The 18,597-nt window shown below is 42.3% G+C and overlaps 1 protein-coding gene across 5 annotated transcripts in view; it reads right to left on the reverse strand.

Annotated features, from left to right (window-relative positions):
• The window catches only part of FAM168A (family with sequence similarity 168 member A), a 197,004-nt gene that overhangs the window by 18,331 nt on the left and 160,076 nt on the right, over positions 1 to 18,597 (reverse strand). For 3 of the 5 annotated variants that reach the window (XM_055093764.2, XM_034933345.3, XM_055093765.2), the window contains exons 3-5: positions 11,512 to 11,592; positions 5,846 to 5,872; positions 707 to 832 (exon numbers count right to left, since the gene is read on the reverse strand). In XM_055093764.2, coding sequence (XP_054949739.1) covers positions 707 to 832; positions 5,846 to 5,872; positions 11,512 to 11,592 — 234 coding nt within the window. The remainder of the gene's footprint in view (positions 1 to 706; positions 833 to 5,845; positions 5,873 to 11,511; positions 11,593 to 18,597) is intronic. The other 2 variants (XM_008968606.4, XM_055093766.2) reach the window with 1 other exon arrangement.

Below are 18,597 nucleotides of genomic sequence, written 5' to 3' on the forward strand. Positions count from 1 at the left end.
AAAAATTAGATGTGACGGTGACAACATCAGTTACCCTACTGAGCCTCAGGATGAATATGACCAGTCTGACTGGCTAGCTGGTTTCTGGCCTCCCTGAAGACTCCTCATACACACCTTGGTCCCACAGTGCAGCTTGCACTAGGGCAGTGTTTCTCATACAGAGGGCAATTTTGCCCCATAAGGGACATTTAGCAATGTTTAGAAACATTTTTGGTTGTCACAATGAGGCTTTCCTACTGGCATGTAGGGTAGAGGCCAGGGATGCTGTTAAACATCCTATAATGCACAGGACAGCGCCCCCACAACAAAGAATTATTTGGCCTAGATGTCAATAGTGCTGAGATTAAGAAGCCCTGTGCTAGAGGGGGGAGCCCTCTCTGTCCAAAGACCCACAGACCTTCAAAATGTGCCCTCTGTCCTTTCCCCCTAAAATGCAGTAACAGTCCTTCCCCAATCAACTTGTTGGCCAGGTGAGTATTTCCTTCTCCTTCCCTCAGTGCTTTGTGTTTCCCCAAAGCTCAGTGCATGATCAAAGAGAATGACCTTTCCTGAATAAGGAGGGGTAATTTTTTGCCTGGGTAAAAGAACCTCTTAAAACAGTATTTATCTCATAAATGTCATTTTAAAAAGCTCCCTTTCCTTTCTTCCTAAGAAACAAATCAGTCCCAACCAAGGGGAACAAGGAAATGAGACAGGCTGTATTTACTGAAAGCCGCAGAGGATGCTTGGTAAGTTCGGTTCTCGGTCCCGGTGTCCACTGGGAGGTGGAAGGTGCCTTCAGTGCCACAGGAAGACGAGTTCTGTGGCCAGGCCTGTTTCATCAGCAGAGTTGCTTAAGGGAAGACACAAGAATGGCATTAGACAGAAATAAGAAGTGGCCACCACCAATCACAGACACAAAGCAAGGGTCTTGTGCTGGACAGAAACATACAACCCAAGGGGCCTGTTCAGACACATGGGATGGTCAGCCTTTCTGAGATGGTTGAGTGGGTTAGGAGGAGTGCTGAAGTATGTTTCCAAATGATTTGAAATCAAGGAAATCTGAACTTACACTAAAAGAGTCAGGACTTTCTACCTACTACTAAAACCACAAAGATGCCCATGAATAACCATCTCCTACTACCTGACACTGTGGCCTAGGGCTCTGGTATATTCCTCAGCCACTTTCTCATTAATGTGTAGCAACTTGGGAGCCTTTGTGTGTCACCAGATCAACTGAGCACTCTTTGTTGTCTGAAATATCATCTGGAGGTATATTTATAAGCTGCTTTCAAAGACAGGCCCACAAATAATGACCACATTACATGAACCTTGCTGGACTACCATCTCTTCTGAAGGGACTGAGCTGTGGCCATGGTAGCTTAAAAGGCACTGGGCACTGTGCTACACCGAACCTAGTTAGCCAGTGGGGCACTCCTTGCTAATAACTCCTTCTCCTGTACACCCAGCTGAGGCCAGACAGACATACTTCTTGCATACCCCTGAATATCTCCTACTGAGTGTTACTGGGTGCCCCACCTGGGATATTTCCTCATGAATTAGAGGTGGTCCTTTGGGCCATTAAGAAAGCACATATGAAATTTGGGGTAGGTAGGAAATATAGATGAGGCCCAGTTTAAGATCTGCAAAGACTTCCCAGGCTGACTCAAAGCTCAGCTCGAGACATCTGAAGGATGATACTTCATATGTTTTAGAAATGGGGAGTGACTCAAAAAACTTACCTTCATGGTGTCCTGAGGGAAGGAGAAGAGAAACAGAGTTCTGAAGTGGGACTTGCCTAACTTTTTTAGACATTTTCCTTGTTATAATTTCAAACACTAGAGAGGAAACATTCTTGACTCAAATTACTGTTTATGGTAAAACGAAGAATTTTAGCAACATATTTTCCACTCAAATAAAGTCTTGGGGGGGGGTCATGGATATGGGGTGCTATATAGTATATTAGCAGAAGGTGGGGCTGCATTGGCAATACTTAAAACATTTAAATAAGAGGCTAAGACAGGGTGTTATGAGAATAAAGTATGCCTATACACTCTCTAATTCCACCAGGACAAGGACATTCTACCTCTAGAGAGATCCCGTAACCCCCTCTGCCCATTCAGGTAACAGGTAATGCCTCTGGTTCCTTCGATCCCAGAAGTACTGGGGCCAGAGAAGGTCAGGGACTGTGCTGTTTTTGTTGAACCAAGGCTAGAATTATGGCTATTGTAGGCTGACTCTGCATTTGCATTAATGGCCAGCGATATATACAGCAGATGCTGAGAAATGAGAAGGAAATCATGGGCAGGAAAGTCACACTAAAAGGAGAATTCTGATAAGAGAAATGGAGACCCAGCAGTACTCCATGTAGAGCCCAGGGCCTTTCCTGGACATGAAGACATGGCTCTGCAGACAATGCAGGAGGAGGAGAGTCTGTTTTAAACAATCATTTTGCGTTTCTTTTCTTTGGGGGGTGGGAAACAGGAAAGGGATAAAGAATCCAATTAGTGTTAACAAATCTTATCAACATGTCTCCAAATTTAGACTCTGCCACACATGTGGCTGGAAAGCAGTGGCCACCCAAAACAACTCTCTAAAAAGTAAAACATGTAGCTCTGAAAAGTCAGATAAAGCAAACCCATGCCCTCAAGACCCCGCAGGAATGCCATTAGGGGGCAGGAGGGCTGAATTTGGCTGTAGGAATTTAGAGAATTTGGAGGTTCTCTTCCATTCAAATTTTTTCCTCCAAGTGGTATATACTTTACCATAATTTTCATCATAAGCCAAAAGTCTGACATTAGCCTGAAGGACTGTGTGACCATTAAAGTTAGTAAATCAAACTAACTTATTCTTTACAAAAGAGTAAATCACTCTTTTATCCAAAGAGTGACTGAGGCCTACACTGCACTCAGCACTGAGGGGAGCGCCACGGTGGAAGGGAACACACGTGGGTCACAGTCACCGCACACAAGGTACTTATGGTCTAGCTGGGGATGCAACACAGCCACACGCCAACCAGGGAGTGAACAAGACAGCATGATACATAGTAAAATAATGTTCCAGGTTAACCAGGAAAGAAGCAAGTGCGACTGTGCCTTTGGTTACTATGTCTTTTCCAACTGATGACATGAACTATACTATATATTTTTCTGAATAAAAATATTTTTCTTTATTTTCTTCTGGTTTCTTTACAAAGAAAATGAATTAGTGTTTTCTGTACGCCTCTGTATATTTGAATCCTTATAATTTACATAACTAGATAAATGTGAAAACACATCAAAAAAACAAATATTAGCTGTCAACTTGACCTCCCCATTAGTTAGTTGTACCATGTGATCCAGCTCCTCCATATAACGATTCTAAAGTCACCCACTCTATTGGTGGGAGCGATTCAGAGCTCAGTTGTGGGATGAAGACAATTCCAACTGAAGCTTTTAGAGGCATGGTCACAGAGGAGGCTGCTCTGAATGGCACGCCTGCCTTTGGGTGCTTGAAAAGTACCACTTCCTAGAGATGTTTTGTATTTTGAACTAAGTGGTAGTTAAATATAGGCATATACATATGTAAAGACATTATTAAGCTGTACACTTAAGTGTACTTTATATACTTTGCCGTCTATGTGTTATCCCTCAATTAAACAAGAGAGAGAGAGAGAAAGAACCCTTGGCAGTGAAGGGCCATGGGCCCAGTCACAGCATGCTGCCCACATCCAGGTGCTGGGTTGTTCACTTCCCTGGATATGGGGCCCTCATGCCCTCTGACAGTTGAACAATCTGTTTAGCACACTTACAAGGAGACGAGGCAGCAAGGGACCATCATCCTGAACAATGTACTGAGTCAGGAAATCTGAGTTGTAGCCTGGGCTCTGCCACTTATTAGCTATGGGACCTTGGGCAAGTTACTTAACCTTTCTAAACTTCAGTTTTGTTGTCTCATAAAATGGCAATAATCATCACTCCTTGACTGCTTCATAGTACTGATGTGAGGGTCAAAAATAAAGTGTCACCCAGTCTTATAGTTTCTAGTTCTGGTTTCTGTCCCCTCTTCCATCTCCAAAGTTGTAGGCTACAGCTCTAATTGAAGCTCTCATCGTCTCTCATCTGAACTACTGCAACTGCTTCCTCATGTTAAATCTGCTCCCCCCAATTTTCAAGCTGCATTCAGAGCGATATACCTAAGACCTAAACCTAATCATAAAACCCCCTTTCTTGAAAACATTCCATAGTTCTCCACTGACTCTAAGCTAAAGTTTGAACTCCTGTGTAGCATTCAATGCCCCACCATGATCATCTTGTCCCAATGACCTCTCTAGACTCTCTCATTGTTCTCAATCTCCAGCCCATACTACAGCCACAGAAACTGCTTATCATTCCCAGAATATGCCAAGGAGCTTCACATCTCCATGTTTTTGTCCACACTGCTACCTCTTCTGGCATGTATCTCCTCAAACTCCATCTGGTAACATTAATTAATCCATCAATCATGAGCTGAAGACTCACACCTACTACGAAGCCTTTCCTTCTCCCCACCCCTTAACCACAGCTCTCTCATGCATACCTATAAACTGACTATCCCAATTCCTATGATTCTTGGAAGCACCTGTACTTGATGGCGTGTCTTCTCTCCACTAAACTGTGAACTCCTTGAGAACAAGCCCCTTGTCTTACTAGTCTTCGTATTTTCAAAGGGCCAGCTTAGAGCCTGGCACAGAATTTTATAAAGTGAAGAACTGCATCCGTATTCTTTATGCAGATCTATTTCAGATGCTATAACTGGAAGGGGAAGAATGAAAGCTTCTCTAACTTTTTATGCACCCTTCTGTCCAGGTTCATATATCCTGAGGCAAACAAAAAATGACTACATGAGAAACAGTCTGCAACTAACAAAATTGAAGTAATAAAATTATAAGAGGACAGTGTATTAGCATTTAAAGGGACCTCAGAGATCATGTGAAATTAAACAATTTATCTATGGCCTGGAGACAGTAGTAAATTGCCCAAGATCACACAGCCCACAGCAGTGGCAAGGAGAAATTTCACAGCTCATCTCCTGACAGATGCGCGACACACAAATTCAATTTCCAGCATCCAAATAATTCAAGGTTAAAAGTTGAGAAAGGGTGCAGAGATTTTACAAAAACATTTTCCTGAGCAGCCCAGGTGAGGGTGGTGAAAGTTGCAAGTCCCTCCCATGGTCCCTTCCTGTCTATGACAAAAAGGACCTAGTCAAGTTATACTGCTGGGACCCTCACAGGTGCCCAGAAGTTCCCGTGGTGCCTTGGGCCTGGAGTCCACACTGTCCAGAGAACCCAGTTCTGGTCCCTCATTTATCAGCACGCTGCCCCCCCACCTCTCACCATCTTCTAGGAAAATAAGCCCAGAGCTCAAGTTCTGGGCTAAGGGAACAGATTGTATCTAAAGTCAACCAGGTCTTCAAACATGTCAGACTGCCGATGGAGATGGAAAATCTGATCCTGGGGCAGACTAGTTTTTTGGGTTCTAATAGGCATAATCCAGGTACTCCTTCACAGAGGCTGCCACAAAGCCAACTGAGGAGCTGCATACAGGCCCTGGAATTTTTATTCATTTGTTTGTTTGAATTCGGCAGCTAGGTTAGGGTGAGAGACGCCTTTTAGTGCCATGATCCTTTGCTGCTGCCCTAGGGACGGTTCATGTGTGTCTCCAACCCATGATTTTTGCACCATCAGACACGTTCCTGCATGCTTTAGGAACTGCTGCTGAGCCACCTGGGGGGAGCCCAAGCCTAGGGGATGGGATTTGGGGAGGAGAGGAGAGGGGATCTACCATTGTTACGAGAGAACACATTCATAGGCTGTAATACAGATGAGGAAAAATAGCTTTCCTACCATAAGCTGAATGCAGGAACTGAAACTCTGTTGGATAGAAATGTTAGTTGAAATTACCACTAAGAATTTGTGCAAAGTTGTATACATTGCAGTTACATAAACAGACTTTGTTTTGCAATAGCAGTTTCCCCCCAGCTTCACAAAAGCAGTAAATAAAGATGTAAAACACCTTTACCCTAGAGAGGGTGACAGACTTGTCATCTGGGAAAGTCCATTCAATGCAGAGAGCCCCTCCCTGGATGCCATAGTGTCTTCCAGACAGCTGACCCAGAACTGCCGGATGTGAACAAGCCCAAGTTCCTGCTTTTTGCTTGTCTGTTATAAGAATACATTTCAGTTCTCCCAGGAACTGCAGAGGGATTTCACATATGGCAGATGTGTTAGAGGAAGTGAAGGTTCAGAGACAATATCACCATCTTTGGCCTCTAAAGAGCTGTCTGTAAAACCTCTAAGAGATAGGACCAGTGCAGAGGCACTCCATCCCTGAAGCCTCTGGGTCACTGTGGTGCTATAGAAGGAGCACAGGTTGTGGGGTCAGACAAGTTGGGTTTGAATCCCAGCTATACTGCCTTTTTTGGAGACAGTGTCTCACTTTGTTGCCCAGGCTGGAATGCAGTGGTGCAATGATAGCTCAATGCAGCCTCCGGCTCCTGGGCTCAAGTGATCCTTCTGTCTCAGCCTCCTAAGTAACTGAGACTACAGGTGCATGCCACCAAGCCTGCCTGTTTTTTTAAATTTAATTTTTTGTAGAGACAGGGTCTTACCATGTTGCCCAGGCTGGTCTTGACCTTTGGCCTCAAGGGATCCCCCGGCCTTGCCCTCCCAAATCTACTGGTTTTTAGCTGTATAACTTTGGGCAACTTATTTAACCTGTTTGAACAAAGTTGGAGGCAAGAAGCCCCAACTCACAAGACTAAGGCAAAAATGAATGTTTGTAACATGACTTGTGCAGGGCTTGGAACAGGGCAGCTGTTCAGAAAGCACAAATTCCTTTTCCCTACCCTTCTCCAAGTTTGTTGTATGTAAAATGGGAATAATGTATTTGTACTTTATAGGGATGCAATGAAATCAAATGAGACAATAGGGGAAAATGTTTTGTCAACAGATTCTCATGAGGAGGTTATTTTATTTTTATCTGTATTAGTTAACCTGTTTATCCGTCCCTTCATTTATTTTCAAGCCAGATTACCATTAATAGGTCCCTCGATTCTGAAAGCCAAGTCTTGATTGGCTCCTACCTCTTGTGGGGCCAAAGAGTTCTTAAATAAGATCCCTGAAATCATTAAGAGCTTGGGGAAAAGCTCCAAATACCCACATTGCTTTCAGAACCAATGCAAAGAGTGAAATGTTTCCCTGCATCCTGGACAGATGACATCTCAGGGTATTCAGAGCTGCTAAAAATAGCTCTCTCTCAAGCAACTTCTGGGTCTCCTTAAAGCAGCTGAAAGAAATTTAAACCTAAGAGCCTGGTTCCTTCTGAAGGCACCTCTCTGCATCACAAATGGCTAGCTCTGGCAGGAAGGTGAGAGTAACCTACACTGTCCTTTCTGACCTTGAGCCAGCTTCTCCATGGTAGGAAGTCCCCCGGTCAGGAAATCTGCACTGTGAATCCAGAGGCCAGCATTCCAAAATATGCTGTGTGTGTGTGTATGTGTGTGTGTGTGTGGGATTCCAAAATATGCTGTGTGTGTGTGTGTGTGTGTGTGTATGTGTGTGTAAGTAACTCAAAGGGAAAGGGATCTTCCCAAGTTTGCACCAAAATCAGAAGCAAAGTTAGTGCTACAATCTAGGTCTTTCAACTCCGAGTTTGGGGCCTTTAAATACAATACTCTAACGCTACCCTCTCTTATGGATTTTGTGTGTTTCTGAGAAAATAGTCTGGGTGACTTTAGTAGAAATATGTTGACTTTTAAAAACAAAATTGGGGACAATCAAGTTAGATGAGGGCTTATTTTTTGTTTGGAAATATGTTTTATTTATTTATTTTTTTTTGAGATGGAGTCTCACTCTGTTGGCCCAGGATGGAGTGCAGTGGCGCGATCTTGGCTCACTGCAACCTCCGCCTCCCGGGTTCAAGCAATTCTCCTGCCTCAGCCTCCCGAGTAGCTGGGATTACAGGCACGTGCCACCACGCCTGGCTAATTTTTTGTATTTTTAGTAGAGACAGCGTTTCACGGTGTTAGCCAGGATGGTCTCTATCTCCTGACCTCGTGATCCACCCGCCTCGGCCTCCCAAAGTGCTGAGATTACAGGTGTGAGCCACCGCGCCCAGCCTGGAAATATGTTGACTTTTAAAAACAAAATTGGGGAAAATCAAGTTAGATGAGGGCTTACTTTTTGCTTGTTTTAAAATTAAAGCTGAATATACATGCCAGGATGTACTCAATCTCAATCTCTTTTTTTCCCCTACAGTTTCAGCCTCCTCCTATCTGCACTCCTTTCCCTCTTTAGCCAGTCTAATGCCTTAATTTCTCTCTGGCCCACTGATGCAACTACAATGTAGCAGTTAAGAGCTCATGCAGCACAATGGCAGGGTGCTGGGGCTTGGATCTTTGGGCTAGTTATGTAACTTCTCTAAGCTTTAGTTTTCCCATTTCGGAAATGGGGATAATAAGAGTACCAACCTCAAAAGTTTATTGCAATATGCAACAAGCTAATATAGATAAAGAACTTCAAATAGTTCCTGACACATAGAAAACATTCAATAAATAGTAGCTATTTATTCCATGTCTTTCCACTTATTGGCAAACTGATCCTGAAACAATCCCACAGTCTATCACCAGAGGTGCTGAACATTATGAGAAAATAGCCCAGTGCTGGGGATGAGAGCCTGGACAAATTCACAGCCTCCACCATTCAGATGGGCCCCCAATGTGACCCTGCTCTGTTATCTTTTGGTAGTTTCCAGTCCTACTCCTTCCTGTGAGGCTCTCACATCCTGACCTCCCTGGTTAAGAACCCTCCTTGATCTCTCCTCCCCTCTGTCTCAGCAAATCAAGGTCATTAGATGAGAATTCTCCACTTTCCACTGGGCAATTTATTCTAAGCACATCTACCTGTGACCTTTCCTTTAGTCTTTCCTTTAGTTGCCCTCCTGCATAAGGCACCCTGTCTCCACCTGCTACTCAACTTCCCAAACCAAAGAAGAGAACTGAGCTCCAGATTTCCCACCCCTACAGCAGCCTCTGTGGAGGCCCGGCTCTGATTGGCACCACCTCTCCTGTATCTCTGACTTGTCCTCTCCACTTGCACCTTCCTATCAGTACCCCACACTCATATCTGAGAAAACCTTCCTTCAACCCTACATTCACTTCTAGTCAGTGTCCTTTTGTTTTTCCTTTCCTGGTAGCTAAGCTTCTAGTAAGAATAGGCTATATATGCTAAATCTACTTCTTCACTCCTGATTCACTGCGCTCTGGTTTCTAGCCTCACCACTTCACTGACAATGCTTCCAATGAGGCCACTGATAGCCTCCTGACTAGAAAGACAATGAATCTTCTTCACTCTTGATCTTACTTGACCTTTTGCAACAACTCATTTTGTTTCTAGACAGTTTACAAAGTCAATTCACAGATCTCATAGCACTTAAATTTAAGTCATTTATATATCATGATACACATGATCCTCAAAGCCATTGTAGTTAAGATAGAACTTACCAAATTTGATTATCAGAGAGAATTTCTGTAGCTTTTATTGTTTTTGCCTTCTATCATAGATCTTAGGGAAAATATTATATGTCATATTGACTAAAGGTAAATATAAAACCAATGCTGAGATACCATTATAGAACTTTAGCCCATGTGTCACTGCTCCCTTCATAAGCTTTCCAAAGGCAATGACTACAGCTTCCTCAAGTTTGAATCATCTACAGGGTCTTCCAAAGTATCTTGGGCATAACAGGGTGGGTCAAAATGTCTGTGAAATGACACATCTATGTAAGCACCTTAGGGGATACCATAGCCTATTTACATAAAATAGTTCTTGTTTGTCCAAAAAACAGGGACTGTCTGATAACTTCTTGGTGTGTGTGTATAATTATGACATGATTCCTACTTAGAGATGGGGGAAATGAGGTTCAGATAGGTCAGGTGACTCTAAGGTTGCGAATCTAGGAAATGACACAGTGAGGACTCAAATCTAGGTCTTCAGACAACCTGTATTCTTTTCTCCTTTAAGTAAGCCCCAAGAAAGAGAATGACAGTAGAATAAATACTAGATTGGCAGAGAAAAGCATAGGACGAGAGTCAGGAGATCTGCCAAAGATTCTAGTCCATATGTGGCTGCTGACTCACTGGGTAACTTGGGACAAAACACTGCTTTTTGATTTTCCTTTTTCAAGAGAAAAGGTTGAACTGGACGATCTCTAAGGTCTTTTGAAGCTTTCTAATTCTATAATGATAAGTGCTAAACAAGAAAATGGGGGGGTATTATCAAGACATTCAAGGCCTCTCCAAATCAGCCCTTGTATATCTATAGTTCAGATTCATCTAGCTGCTCACAGTTTAGCCACTCCCCTACTTCTACGTTCCTCACAGTGTCATGTTCTCACATCTCTAAGCCTCTGCCCATGCTCTACTCTGCCTGGAATGCCCACTATTCCTTTGTGTGCTTAAAGAACAGCTTCTACTTCTTCAAATCTCTGTTGTTCTCCACTCTCTGAAGCTTCCCCTACACTTTCACCCCCAGGCAGACCGTTGTTCCCTCCTCCTTCCATGTATTCCTTTTTACAATACTTAGCACATTAGTACTGCAATGAGTTTATATGCCAGGCTCCCAAATGGGAGCTACTTCAGGCAGGCAAAGATGGCATCTTTTAATTTTTCTATTCCAGTATGGAAGACATTCAATACTTATTGAGTAAATGGAACTTACATAAAACCATCCACAACCCTGAGGCAGGTAGTCACATTTGAATCTTAGAGAGGTGAGGTGACTTGCCCAAGGCTTTACAACTAGTGAGTTGGGTAATCAGGATTCAAACCCAGGACTTTCTAACCACAGAGCCCATACTCTTTCTCCTGCTCTTGAGTATTAGAGCACCAGCTGAGCATGAGTGTTAAGATCAGAACTAAGACCACTGCAATGATCCAAGCCTAAAATGGAATAAACCTTTTCAACATTTTCAAACCCATTTCAACCTCAATCCGAGTGTTGGGCCTTTATTATTTTTGAAAAACAAGTAGCTTATCTCAGCTTGAAAACCATCTCTTTGCCCTCTGGTGGCAAGAGCATGTGTGTGTGTGTGTGTGTGTGTCCCAAGGTGTGTGTGTGTGTGTGTGTCCCAAGGGGTGTGTGGGTGTGTGTGTGTCCCAAGGTGTGTGTGTGTCCCAATGGCAGCCTCAGGGAAAACTGAGCAAAGAATGAATTTGGACATTGCTTGGGAGAGCAGAAAAGGTTCTATGAGGAGGATGCAGGTCTCAGACATTCCAGCATAGGACAGATGAGCCAACCTTAAGTCCCAGACAGAGTGGAGGAGATTCTATTCCCGCCCCTACCCTGAGGCTGATTGTCCCAGTTCCCAGAAGGGACTCCCAGGAAAATCCAGCCTGGAGAGGCTGGGCCCGGAGCAATTAAGAACAGGAAAAGGCCAGCAAGTGGTTTTGCTTTTCCCAAATAGAGTTCCCCTTCCCACTCCATTCGCCACTGCTGTCCCATTTCCTCCTTACCTGGAGCATAACTGGGACTATTGGTGGGGTACAGGCTGGGATTGTAGGCAGGGGCAGCTGCTGGATAGGCTGTGGGGTAACCTACAGAGAGATAAGAAAAGGCTTATTTAGTTAGGCAAAAAAACAAAACAAAACAAAACAAAACAAAAAAACCCCAGATTTTTGAGGAAATAGAATCCAAGTCCTAGGTTTGGCGTTCAGTCTCTCCATGGGCTATTCCAGATAGTATATGTGACCAGCTTTCAGCCTCTCAAGAGAAAAGTTACCAATACCAAAATCCCAATATATGCAGACTTTTTGGTCTATTTTTTAAAAGCGATACAAGAAATATTCTATATGCTCACTATTAAAAAGAAAAAAAAAAGTGGCCGGGCACGGTGGCTCATGCCTGTAATCCCAGCACTTTGAGAGGCTGAGGCGGGTGGATCACGAGGTCAGAAGTTCAAGACCAGCCTGGCCAAGATGGTGAAACCCCGTCTCTACTAAAAATACAAAAATTAGCCAGGCGTGGTGGTGGGCGCCTGTGGTCCCAGCTGCTATGGGGACTGAGGCAGGAAAGTCACTTGAACTCGGGAGGCAGAGGTTGCAGTGAGCTGAGATCATGCCGCTGCACTCTAGCCTGGGCGACAGAGCAAGACTCCATCCGCTGCCCCCCACACCCCCGCACCAAAAAAAATGGAAGCAACATTGAAGTTTACACTTTTTATGTTCAAGTTTACTTTCACATTCCTGCCACACTACTCTCCTCCCCAGAAGTAACACCATTAACATTTTGGCATCTATCTTTCCAGATGGCTTTCTACACATTTTTATATACATATATTCAGTGGTGTGCTGGTAAATATTTAACAACGGGCTCGAAGGGGTTGGAAATGAGAGCTACTTTGCAACATTTGCCAACTGCCATGGCATAAATGCTTCCACTATGACCAATTTGATGCTATCAACATCACTGAATGAGTAGTTCGGAAGAAGTGCCCACAATCAGCTCTCAAGAGCTTACACAAACCAGCTCCAGCTCACTACAGTATACTATATTCAGTTTGGGGGATTTTTTGAAATTTTTTTTATCATGGTAAAATACATGTAATATAAAATTTGCAGTTTAACCATTTTTAAATATATAATTCAGTAACATTAATGACATTTACAATGTTATGCAACTATCATCACTATTTGTTTCCAAGACATTTTCATCATCCCAAACAGAAACTCTGTAACCATTAACAATACATCCCCCAATACTCAGCCTGGTAACCTCTAATCTACTTTCTGTCTCTCTGAATTTGCCTATTTTATGTAATTATTTTATGTAAGTGGAATCATACACCATTTGTCCTTTTGTGTCTGGCTTCTTTCACTTAGCATAATGTGTTTAAGGTTCATCCATGTTGTAGCATGTACCAAAACTTCCTTCTTCTTTATGGCTGAATAATATTCCACTGTGTATATGCCAGACTTTCTTTATCCGTTCATCTGTTGAGGGACGCTCAGGTTGTTTCTACCTTTTGGCTATTGTGAATAATGGTACAATAAACAATGACATGTAAGTACCTGTTTGAGTACCTGTTTTCAAATCTTTGGGATACATACCAAGTAGTAGAATTGTTGGGTCATATGGTAATTCTATGTTTAGCTTTTTAAGGAACCACCAAACTGTTTTTCACAATGTCTGTACTATTTTACATTCCCTCCAGCAATGCATGAGAGTTCAAATTTCTCTACATCCTCAACAACCCTTGTTTTATTATTATTATTATTATTATTATAGCCATCCTATAGTAAGTGTGAAGTGGGATCTTAGTGTGGTTTTGAATTGCATTTCCCTAACGACTAACGAAATTGAGCATTTTTCATGTACTTATTGGCTATCTGTATATCCTCTCTGGAGAAATGTCTATCCAAATCATTTTCCCATTTAAAAATACAATTATTTGGCCGGGCGCGGTGGCTCATGCCTGTAATCCCGGCACTTTGGGAGGCTGAGACGGGCGGATCACAAAGTCAAGAGATCGAGATCAGCCTGACAAACAAGGTGAAACCCCGTCTCTACTAAAAAAATAACAAAAATTAGCTGGGTGTGGTAGCGTGTGCCTGTAGTCCCAGCTACTTGGGAGGCTGGGGCTGCAGTGAGCCGAGATGACGCCACTGCACTCCAGCCTGGTGACAGAGTGAGACTCCATCTAAAAATAATAATAAAAATAAAATAAAACAAGTATTTGTTTATTTTTTAGAGACAGGGTCTTGTTCTATTACCCAGGATGGAGTATAATGGCAGGATCATAGCTCACTGTAGCTTCCAACTCGTGGGCTCAAGCAATCCTCCTGCTTCAGCTTCCTGAATAGCTAGGCCTACAGGTGCGTGCCACCACGCCCCGCCTTTTTTTTTTTTTTTTTTGTAGAGACGGGGGTCTCATTATGTTGCCCACACTGGTCTCAAACTCCTGGCCTCAAGTGATTTTCCTGCCTCGGCCTCCTAAAGTGCTGGGATTACAGGGCATTTTCCCATTTTTTCATTGGGTGGTTTGTGTTTTTGCTGTTACACTGCAGAAGTTCTTTATATATTCTGAATATTAAACCATTATCAGATGTATTACTTACAAATATTTTCTCCCATTCTGTGGATTGTCTTTTTACTTTCTTTATAATGCCTTTGATGCAAAAAAAAATCAATTTTAAGTCCAATTTACTTATTTTTTTCTTTTCTTGATTATGCTTTTGAGTGTCCTATCTAAGAATCCACTGCCAAATCCAAGGTCATGAAGATTGACCCTTACGTTTTCTTCTAACAGTTTTATGGTTTTGGTTTATATTGAGATCACTGATCCATTTTGAGTTAATTTTTATATATGATATGAGGTAGGGGTATACATAGTTATATATTCTACTTTTTCACTTTAACATTATAAACAATTCCTCATGTAATTACATATTCTTCAAAAGGCTTATTTTAATATCTTTATGATATTCCATATGTAGATACATCATTTAACCATTGCCTGTTTTAGTTGTTTGAAAATTTCATTTTTATAATAGCTAACAAACTAAAATAACCTAAGTAAATCTCTGACTGATTATTTCTTTAGGAATGAATTCTAGAAGTCAAATCTCTAGGTCAAAGGGTAGGCCCTTTTTTTTTTTTTTTGAGATGGAGTTTCACTCTGTCGCCAGGCTGGAGTGCAGTGGCGCTGTATTGGCTCACTGCAACCTCTGCCTCCCGGGTTCAAGAGATTATCCTGCCTCAACTTCCCAAGTAGTTGGTATTACAGGCACATACCACCACACCCAGCTAATTTTTGTATTTTTGGTAGAGATGGGGTTTCACCATGTTGGCCAGGATGGTCTTGATCTCTTTATCTTGTGATCCACCTGCCTTGGCCTCCCAAAGTGCTGGGATTACAGGCGTGAGCTATCGTGCCTGGCCGGGTAGGCCTATTTTTAAAGTTTATCCATCCAACAAACAATCTGAGTATCTACTTGGTGCCAGACACTGGTTTAGGGACTTTTGTCAGTGAACAAAACAAAGATTCCTGCCCTTGTGGAGTTTATATTCTAAGAGGGTGGGAGAAGGCACCCTTGGATAAATATTAAACATAAAGTCTTCAGTGCTATGGAAAAGAGAAAATGGGCAAAGTAAAGGGAACCAGAAGTGCCAAAGTGTCGAGGGTAAGGGCACTGCAATATTAAACATGATAATCAAAGTAAGACATATTGAGAAGGTATTATTTTTGCAAAGGCTTAAAGGAAATGATAGTGTTAAGCAGATAGCTGAAGGAGTGTTTTAGACAAAACAGTCAGTGCAAAGGCCCTAAGGTGACAGCATATGGGACAATGTTGGAGGAACAGCAAAAAGGCCAGTGTGGCTGGAATGGAACAAATGAGGGGGCAGTAGTAGTAGAGTAAGTCAGAGAGGTAAAGGGCTGGCCAGTTCATGTAGGGCTTTACAGGCCACTGTGAGGACTTAGACTTCTATTCTGAGTGAAATGAGAAGACCTCATAGGGTTTTCAGCAGAAGAATAACATGCTTTGACTTATGTTTGAAAAGGGTCACTCTGATTGATGTGTTGAAAACAGACTATAAGCGGGTAGAGAAGCATAGCAATCAGCTGAGAGGCTACTGCAAGCTCCTGGCAATAGATGTGGGATTCAGGGAAATACTGGAGGTTTGAAGAGACGTGACATCCCAAGAACCTTCACATACTTTGCCATACTGTTTTCTAGAAAGACCATCAATTTGTACTTGTTCTAGCAGTGTATAAGTGCCTGTCTCACTGCTTCCTGCAGTTGTTAAATGCTCACTGGTATTCTGACTGACAATGAAAAGCTGGTTTTAAAAGTCAAAGATTAAATCCCTAAATCCCTAAAAGCTTCTTTGGGATTTGTAAATACTGGAGCTTTAATAATGTATCTTTGTTAATATGCCTTTCCCTAAATCCTTTCCAATTCCAAAGAAAATTCATCTCTTTACCCCCTAATCATTTTCTGATTTTAGAACTGAGGTAGCTAACTTGTCGATTAATTAGCAATCTGGAGGTGTGCTACTTCTCAAGAAGAAAGTCAGGGGTCTAATCTGGGAAGCTAGGTGATCCAGTCTCATAGCCAAAATCTGTACTCAGCTTCATGTGAGAAATTGTGCAGCCACAGGTAATCACACTCCTGTTTTGTCATTTCAGATGCCTTTCACTTTAGGGGCAATTATAGGATGTTCCTTCAATGTTTCCAAGTGGAATTATTTTTAATTCACTTGAATTTGGCAGATATTATATAATGGCAGCATTACGGGGAGCTTTATTTGGTCCTCCCTCCCTCTCTTTCCTTCCTTTCTTATTTCTTACCTTCCTTCCTTCCCTTCTTACTTTACTTCTTTATTTATTTATTAATTACAGGATCTCAAGCGTTGCCTGAGTCCAGGAGTTTTATAACTGTTAATACATTATGTCTGGTCAGGCATGGTGGCTCACACCTGTAATCTCAGCACTCTGGGAGGCTGAAGTAGGAGGATTGCTTGAGCTCAGGATCTCTACAGTCTTGTGACACATGACTGTACACTGAGTTCTTGAAAAGACATACCGTGTCTATTTCACTCATTTCTCATACAAAAGATATTTTCACACTTGCTTTTCATTTGAGCCTCAAATCAATCCTAATGTGATTTCTCCCATTTTATAGCTAATCAAATAGAGGTTGAGAGGTGAAGTAACTTTCTGGTTAAGATTATTCAGCAAGTCAGTGGTCGAATTGGGAAGGGAATCCCAAAAGCAATGCCTTTTCCACACCTACCAAATAATTATCACTTTGTCCTTAGAAACAAACCTGCCCCTTTTGTATTTGTATTTTTTGAAGGTCAAGAGTGAAGAGAATAAATGGACACAAGTTAGCTTTTCTCCTTTATATCCTAAAGGCTGCAGTAGTGATCAGGTATTCTGGGATTTTGATGTGTACATTTTAATTGCTTTATAGATGTCAATACAATCTAAGCCTCTTTTCTTGTTGGTACTAGGATTAGGACTAAAGAAATGTAAAGCTATTTTTTGATTAATATGGAAATTAGAAATTACTTTCAACAGAAATCAGGGGACTATTTCTGAAAATACTTTACCTTTAGGAGCTAAAAATAGCAGAGTATCAAAAGGCCAGAGGAAGACAAACTCCCTGGCTCAGAAAGACAAAGAGGCTTACTTCTTTGTGAGCAGGAGAATACTTAGGCAATGAAGACATTTTAGGTCTGAAGCTCACAATTAAAAAGAAAACTGCCCTGCAAATGACCCCCTAGGGTGATCAAAACCAAAACAAGACCAAAAAAAAAAATCTTTATTCTCTCAAGATAATAAAGAAGAGGGCAAGAGGAAGGATGTAATTTTGAATCTGTATTGTGTTCTGGCCACTGTGCTAGGCACTTCTATATCTGATTTAATCTCTACCCAAAGTCAACAAAATATATTACTAGTTCCATTTTAGAGAGAGGATATTAAGACTTCTCTTACAGAGCTAATAAGTAGAGAGTGGAGACAGAACCCATTCCTACCAACCTCCCTGCCTCTCCTCAAAATGAGTCTACTCAGAGAAAATCTCTGGATTTGGCTGCCATTTACTTTGCCAAAATTCTTTTACTTTATCTTCAAAACCAAGGAAAAAAGGAAATTACTCTGGAGAGTCAATTTGGTCAAAGATGGCTGTGTTTAAGAAAAGAAATAAAACAACAACTACTGTTTCCACTCAGTGGAAAGGTCATGGTCGTGTTATTGAAAAGTATCACAGGCACTGAATTATAGAGTTGGAAGGGGTATTAGAGGTGATTGAGTCCAATTTGTCACTCAGCACAGGAATACCCTTTATAGTGGCACACATGACTGGCAGCATAGCCTCTGCCAGCATACTTTTTTTTTTTTCCAAGACGGAGTCTTGTTCTGTCTCCAGGCTGCAGTGCAGCGGCGCTATCTCGGCTTACTGCAACCTCTGCCTCCTGGGTTCAAGCAATTCTACTGCCTCAGCCTCCCAAGCAGCTGGGATTACAGGCACATGCCACCACACCTGGCTAATTTTTGTATTCTTAGTAGAGATGGGGTTTCATCATGTTGGCCAAGCTGGTATTGAACTCTTGACCTCGTGATCCACCCACCTCGGCCTCCCAAAGTGCTGGGATTTACAGGTGTGAGCTACCACGCCCGGCCACTCTTTTTTTTTTTTTTTTTGAGACAGAGTCTCGCTCTATCGCCCAATCTAGAGTGCAGTGGTGCGATCTCAACTCACTGTAACCTCTGCCTCCTCGGTTCAAGCAATTCTTCTGCCTCAGCCTCCCACAGCATACTCTTCTAATGATGGTATGCTCAGAACCTCTTCAGTGAGTCAAAGCACTGACTGGAGAGCTCTGAAGTTAGAAAATTCTTCACTCTGAGCTAAAAATCTGACTTATTAAGAATCTTACCCTGAACATTTTTTCAGCCACTGGAGTGCAGAGGCTGAGGCAGGAGAACTGCTTGAACCCAAGACACAGAGGTTGCAGTGAGTCGAGATCGCACCATTGCACTCTAGTTCCTGGTCCTAGTTCTATCCTCACAGAACATGTCTGTTTCCTCTCCTCTTGGA

The sequence above is a fragment of the Pan paniscus genome, chromosome 9 (genome assembly GCF_029289425.2).
Source record: "Pan paniscus chromosome 9, NHGRI_mPanPan1-v2.0_pri, whole genome shotgun sequence".
In the NCBI taxonomy this organism is placed as follows: Eukaryota; Metazoa; Chordata; class Mammalia; order Primates; family Hominidae; genus Pan; species Pan paniscus.